This window comes from Erinaceus europaeus, chromosome 8 (assembly GCF_950295315.1).
Source record: "Erinaceus europaeus chromosome 8, mEriEur2.1, whole genome shotgun sequence".
NCBI classification, from domain to species: domain Eukaryota; kingdom Metazoa; phylum Chordata; class Mammalia; order Eulipotyphla; family Erinaceidae; genus Erinaceus; species Erinaceus europaeus.
The window spans coordinates 122971113-122977964 of NC_080169.1; the positions used below are offsets into that span (position 1 = coordinate 122971113).

The 6852-nt window shown below is 60.6% G+C and overlaps 1 protein-coding gene across 2 annotated transcripts in view; it reads right to left on the bottom strand.

Moving 5' to 3' along the window:
* Positions 1-4115, bottom strand: part of SMARCD3 (SWI/SNF related, matrix associated, actin dependent regulator of chromatin, subfamily d, member 3) — a 35656-nt gene extending 31541 nt beyond the window's left edge. The window contains exons 1-2 of one of the 2 annotated variants that reach the window (XM_060196843.1): positions 4072-4115; positions 2622-2731 (exon numbers count right to left, since the gene is read on the bottom strand). In XM_060196843.1, coding sequence (XP_060052826.1) covers positions 2622-2677 — 56 coding nt within the window. In that variant the 5' untranslated portion in view covers positions 2678-2731; positions 4072-4115. The remainder of the gene's footprint in view (positions 1-2621; positions 2732-4071) is intronic. The other variant, XM_060196842.1, reaches the window with a different exon arrangement.
* Positions 4116-6852: the final 2737 nt, after the last annotated feature.

Consider the following 6852-nt stretch of genomic DNA (forward strand, 5'->3'; position numbering starts at 1 on the left):
CCAGACAGACTATGACCCACATAGTCAACGACTGCCACCTCTCCAGATTCAAAGGAGGTCTCAAAACTTTACATCAGGCTCAACCTGACGCTGTTGACTGGCTACGGAAGAAGGGCAAACGCTAGAAGAAGAAGAAGGGGCTCCCTGGGAGCTGGGCCTGGTGTTGAGAGGGGAGAGACCCCACAGCCCTGCCCACCCCTCCATGGGCTCCCTGGGTGTTGTGCAGGGTCTGAGAGAGGAGAGACCCCACAGCCCTGCCCACCCTCCATGGGGCTCCCTGGTGTTGTGCAGGGTGCTGAGAGAGGAGAGACCCCACAGCCCTGCCCACCCTCCATGGGGCTCCCTGGGTGCTGTGCAGGGTGCTGAGAGAGGAGAGACCCCACAGCTCTGCCCACCCTCCATGGGCTCTCTGGGTGCTGTGCATGGTTCTGAGAGAGGAGAGACCCCACAGCCCTGCCCACCCTCCATGGACTCCCTGGGTGCTGTGCATGGTGCTGAGAGAGGAGAGACCCCACAGCCCTGCCCACCCTCCATGGGGCTCCTGGGTGCTGTGCCTGGTGCTGAGAGGGGAGAGACCCCACAGCCCTGCCCACCCTCCATGGGCTCCCTGGGTGCTGTGCCTGGTGCTGAGAGAGCAGAGACCCCACAGCCCTGCCCACCCTCCATGGGCTCCCTGGGTGCTGTGCAGGGTGCTGAGAGAGGAGAGACCCCACAGCCCTGCCCACCCTCCATGGGCTCCTGGGTGTTGTGCAGGGTGCTGAGAGAGGAGAGACCCCACAGCCCTGCCTACCCTCCATGGGCTCCCTGGGTGCTGTGCAGGGTGCTGAGAGAGGAGAGACCCCACAGCTCTGCCCACCCTCCATGGGCTCCCTGGGTGCTGTGCATGGTTCTGAGAGAGGAGAGACCCCACAGCCCTGCCCACCCTCCATGGGCTCCCTGGGTGCTGTGCCTGGTGCTGAGAGAGGAGAGACCCCACAGCCCTGCCCACCCTCCATGGACTCCCTGGGTGCTGTGCATGGTGGCTGAGAGAGGAGAGACCCCACATCCCTGCCCACCCTCCATAGGCTCCCTGGGTGCTGTGCATGGTGCTGAGAGAAGAGAGGTCCCCGAGCCATGCCCCACCATGCAGAAAGCTCCCTAGTGCTGTCCATGGTGCTTCCAGTGCTCAAAACCCAGGGCCCCAAGCACAGCAGGGCATGAACTCTGCCAGGTGCGTCATCTCCCCCACCCTTTCACCTCACCTCTGACCACACCACACCAGGCACATTTGGACAGTCGCCTGCATGGCTGGGCCAGGGAACAAGACATGGCGTCGCCAGGTCCCACATCATGAGTGATGTCATCACGCAGGGCAGATATGTCAGGGCTCTGGGGCTCTGGGCACAGGCTGGGCTCTTGTCCCACAGGCCAGGCAGCTGTGCTGGCCCGAGGGTCACATCTGTGCTTCCACATCACCTATCAAGAAGCCCCCCCATCCCGTGTCCCTGACCCTCACTGCCTGACTCTGGAGAGCTGGGACACCTACTCCCTACTCCCCACCTACTCCCCACTCAGGCCCAGAATGTTCTGCCAGGAGCGAGCCTGGGTAGGGCAACTATCCCTGTTTGTCACTTCCCTGGAGGACGCGATGGGACCCAGCTGGGGAAGCCAATCCTGGAGGGTCCCTTTGAGTGATGGGGTTCTTCTCGCACCTCATCTGCCGGGGAGGCCCCCATCTTGCTGACACAGTCCAGCCCAGAGTCCCCCCCCACACACACACACACAGCTAGGTGAGACGCCTCCCTCATTATCTCCGCCACTTCCCTCCCAGCTCTTAACACCAGCTCACTTGCCATCACACCCCAGCTGTCACCCTGTGGGAACAGCAGAGGGGGGAGTGGCCCCTACAGCAGGCACCCAGCAGCCGGCACACGCTGGCCCCACGTGCAGGCTGGCACTCTGGGAATCCTGGGGTGAATCTCTATGCAGCTATGACTGGGGTGGCTGCACCCCAGCCCCCACAGTCCCCCCATCTCCTTGGGTGACCCCACACCCACTTCCCGCATCCTTCTGGGCCATAGCCACGGTGCCTCTCCCCCGCCAGGGAGGCCACCAGAGGACTCTGTCTGCTGAATTTATAGGGACTTTCTGGGAGTGATGGTCTTGGAGGGACCTCGGCTCCTTCGCCAGCCCCCCTTACTCCAACAAAGTTCCGGGCCTCAGGAGTACCTGACTGGAGCCCCTGTTCTGCCCTGGCAGGTCCCAGATGTGGCAGACAGTTGGGGTGCAGGGGCTCCCCTCTGAAATGTGCACCTTTGCTGGTCATCCCTCCTGCTTCCTGTCACGCCCTGCCTAGGGCTCACCATGTGGGGTGCTGGTTCTGGAGTGTCTGCTTCCTGAGGGGCTAATCTGCCTCCCCTCCCTCCGCTGTGTGGGACCCCTGAGTCTGCAGGGCGGGACACAGGGCAGCAGGAGGCCCCCTGCTCAGCCAGGCTCCATGCCCCCCCCACACCCACAGCTTCCCCTTGCTGGTGGTCTCCAGCACCCCTGAGCCCTTCTGGGGGTCTCCTCTGGGCCAGGGAGTCTTGGGGGGGGGCTGAAGCTTGGTTTGAGGGCAGCAGAAGCACAGAGGAGACACCTACCTGAGGCTCGGCTGAGGCGATGGAGGTCTGCAGGTACAGGCGTCAGGGCCCGTCATCCGGTGCCCTCTGGGTGCCCACTACCTGAAGCCCCAGGGGCCATGCTGGGGCACCTGGAGGGAGAGGCCATGGGTGCCGAGCTCAACCCCCAGGGATGGGTACGGGGTGGGAGGTGGGGTTCAGAGAAGGCAAGGCTGGGCCTGGGGTGAGCAGAGAGGGGCTGGGTGAGCCTCTAAGCAGATTTGGTGGCTGCCCCCTGCCTACAACCCCCCAGGCAGGATGTCCTGGGGGTGCAGAAGGCAGCCTAGGGGTGTGGAGTAGGGTTCTGGGGGGCAGGTGATGACTCCGAGGAGGTCAGGGTGGTGGGCAGGCACAGTGAGAGTTGCCCCAAGGTGAGCAGGGAGGCTCAGTCCAGGGCTGGGGCAGTGCCCACAGGTAGGGACAGAGGGACACAGGGACACAGGGCCGCCTGAGTAGAGAGGAGGAGGGAAGAGAGAGAGGAGGGGAGGAGGGGGCTCCATGAGGGAAGAGGGAGATGCTGGGAGGAGGAGGAGGCACAGGTGGTAGGAAGGAGTTGGTGCGGACACGGGGGGGGGGAGGGGGGGAAGGAAGTTTCCAGGCAGGCAGGTACCAGGCAGGGGTGAGGATGGGGAGCACCAGGGAGGCTGCTGCATGGCATTCTGCCAGTCATGCAAGAGGGCAGGAACAGGGCAGCAAGAAGAGGTGCCTAGGTGGAGGAGTGGAGCCAGGAGTGGATGCAAGCAGGGGGATGAGAGATGCCAGCCTGGGGATGAGGGATGCCAGCGTGGGGAGGTGGGTTCAACCTGGGGAGGTGGGTGCCAGCCTGAGGAGGTGGGTTCAGCCTGGGGAGGTGGGTGCCAGTCTGGGGAGGAGGTTGCCAGCTGGGGGAGGTGGGTGCAGCCTGGGGAGGTGGGTTCAGCCTGGGGAGGTGGGTGCCAGTCTGGGGAGGTGGGAGCCAGTCTGGGGAGGAGGGTGCCAGCTGGGGGAGGTGGGTGCAGCCTGGGGAGGTGTGTGCCAGTCTGGGGAGGAGGGTGCCAGCCGGGGGAGGTGGATGCCAGCCTGGGGAGGTGTGTGCCAGTCTGGGGAGGAGGGTGCCAGGATGGGGAGGAGGGTGCCAGGTTGGGGAGGAGGGTGCCAGGATGGGGAGGAGGGTGCCAGGATGGGGAGGAGGGTTCCAAGAGGCGGGAGGAGGGTGCCAGGCTGGGGAGGGATATCAGTCTGGGGAGGGGTGCCAGTCTGGGGAGGAGAGATGCCATGAGGGGGAGGAGGGCACCGCGCAGGATGGAGGGTGCCAGGCGGTGGGGGAGAGGCGCCGAAGGGGAGGGTCCCGGGCAGGGACGAGGCGCTGCTCGCGGACGCAGGGCGGCATCGGGGCGGCGTGTCCACCTGCGGGCCGCGGTCGCTCACCTGCCCCCCGGGACCCTGCGCTCACCTGCTCCCGGGGGACCCTGGCCGGGCCGCCGCTCCTCTGCTCGCGCCTGCGCGCTGCGGCCCGGGCGGGCGGGCGGGCGGGGGAAAAGCGCAGGGAGCGTCTGCAAAGAGCCAGCCCCGCTCGAGTTAGGGATCAGATCCCGCCCAACCTCCCGCCGGGCGCCTCCCTCTGCCGCCCGGGTGTGTGTGTGTGGCGGGGGGGGGGGGGGGGGGGGGGACACTCGCTGGGGGGTGGGCCGCAGACACACTGCCGTGGGGACACACGCGCCCAATGCAAATGCACACGGATACACACGCATGCAGACACATGTGCAGACATGCACATGGCCACAAATGTGCCATGTGCCGACACATCCTGGCACACATGTGCACACAGATGCAGGCACGCCGCACATGCACACACGTGCAGACACGTGCACGAGCAGGCGACCCAGTGGCGGAGCATCGTACACAGCACTGGCACCCACTCACGCACCCACAGTGCCGCGCACACGGACACGCGCTCACACACGCACCTTGAAGGCTGCAGGCTTCTCCCTCCGAGTTCAGGCTCTGCCCTCTGCGTCCTCTCGCGACCCCCCACCCAACCTCCCAGGGGCCCTGGCGCCGCCTCCCTGCCCCCCACCCCGGGTCTCTCCCAGGATTCCCTCTGTGAGAGTACACGGGGCCAGGGCCTTCAGCTTGCCCCAACAGGCAGAGAAGATTCTAGTTATATTTTATTGATTGATTTAAAAATAATCAACAATACCGTAGGATAAGAGGGGTACAATTCCGCACAATGCTCATGACCAGACCTCCATATCTCCTCCCCTCCACTGGAAGCTTTCTTGTTCTTTATCTCTCTGGAAACGTGGACCCAGGATCATTATGGGGTGCAGAAGGTGGGAGTTCTGGCTTCTGTCATTGCTTCTCCGCTGGACTTGGGTGTTGGCAGGTGGATCCACACCCCCAACCTGTCTCTGTCTTTCCCTAGTGGGGCAGAGCTCTGGGGATGTGGGGTTCCAGGACACATGGGTGAGGGCGTCTGTCCAGGGAAGTCAGGTTGGCATCACGATAGCATCAGCAACTTGGTGGCTGAAAAGCATTAAGATATAAAACAGAATAAAGTGTTTAATAATCAGGAATAGAGCAGATAAAATTTGGGGTCTTCATGTTGGAAGAAGCTAGAAAGCCTATTTTAAGTATACTCCAAGGGGCCCATGACTTTAGTAATTTCTGCCTGAGCCTGACAGCTAACATGCAGGTGGGCTAAAAGTCTTGTCTGGAGAGATGGTGTCAGAGTTGGAAATAGGACTAGAAAGCTGGATCAGGGTAGAGAGTAGCTCCCAAATATGGGGAAAGTATATAAATACCGTTAACTGTAAACCCCATGGATCTGACCCAGGGCCCGTGTCTGTTCACATCTGGCACAGGAGCCCGTGTGGCCTCTGAGTCCCTGTCAGTCTGAGCTCACAGTCCATGGGCACAGCTGGAACCTTCTAGGCTGCTCTCATGTCAGGACCCGTCTTCCTCGAGGGGCAGAGCAGGCTGACCCGCCTCCCTGCAGAGAGTGGGGAGTCCCCACCATTCTGCTCTGCAGTGAGGGCAGGTCCTGGAGAGGCCACAGGAGGGTTTATGATGACATTGTTCCTAATCGAGATGACCAGTGATGTCAAGAGAGGGATCTGTTAGAGGTCTAGGCCCATCATATCTGTGTGGAAATCCCAGGACTCCCTGATTTTTAGGGCCCTGGATAGCGGGGTGGCCTGGCAGTGACCAAAAGAGTCATCATTAAATGGTGCCAGGTGGTGATGCTCCTGGTTAAGTGCACACATTACAGTGCACAATGACCCAGGTTCAAGCCCCTGGTCCCTAGCTGAAGGGGGAAAGCTTCATGAGAGATGAGGCAACTGCAGGTATCTCTCTGTCTCTCTCCCCATCTCCCTATCCCCTCCCAATTTCTGTCTGTCTCTATCCAATAATAAATTAAAATATTTAAAAAATAAATAGGGAGTCAGGCGGTAGCGAAGCGGGTTAAGTGCACATGGTACAAAGCGCACGGACTGGCATAAGGATCCCAGTTGGAGCCCTGGGCTCCCCACCTGCAGGGGAGTCACTTCACAGGCAGTGAAGCAGGTCTGCAGATGTCTGTCTTTCTCTCCCCCTCTCTGTCTTCCCCTCCTCTCTCCATTTTTCTCTGCCCTATCCAACAACGATGACATCAGTAACAACAACAATAATAACTACAACAATAAGAAACAACAAGGGCAATAAAAAAGGGAATAAATAAATATTTAAAATAAATGGGGAGGCGGAACTACGAGCAGCAGATCACTTTCTCTTCTCTCCTCTCCTCTCCTCTCCCGGATCAACTAGGAATACCAAAGGAGACCACCCAGACCGAAACAAGACAGGACTAGAATGACCACAGGAACCCAGTAAATCACCCGTGAGTACAAACACGCGTGGCTGGTGACAGAGAGGAGAGAGGAGCCTAAGGAGAGATTAAGTGACTGCTAACAGTTCAACAGTTTATCAGTGGAGACACCACCTCCAGTCTGCTCCACAACAAGGGGACAGCTGAAGGGAGGAAAGGACTCCCTAGAGACTCACTAAGTGCAACTCTGAGTCTCCATTGCTACTACCCTCAGAATCTGGAGCAGCAACAGGGAGGGACACCAGGGAACAGAGATCTAACCGGGAAACTCAGGAGAAGACCTATACTTTGGTGGCATAGTTGAGGGGTTGTGAAGGTCTCTTTGCATAACCAATGGATTATCTCTGCCACACCCTGCTTTATCTC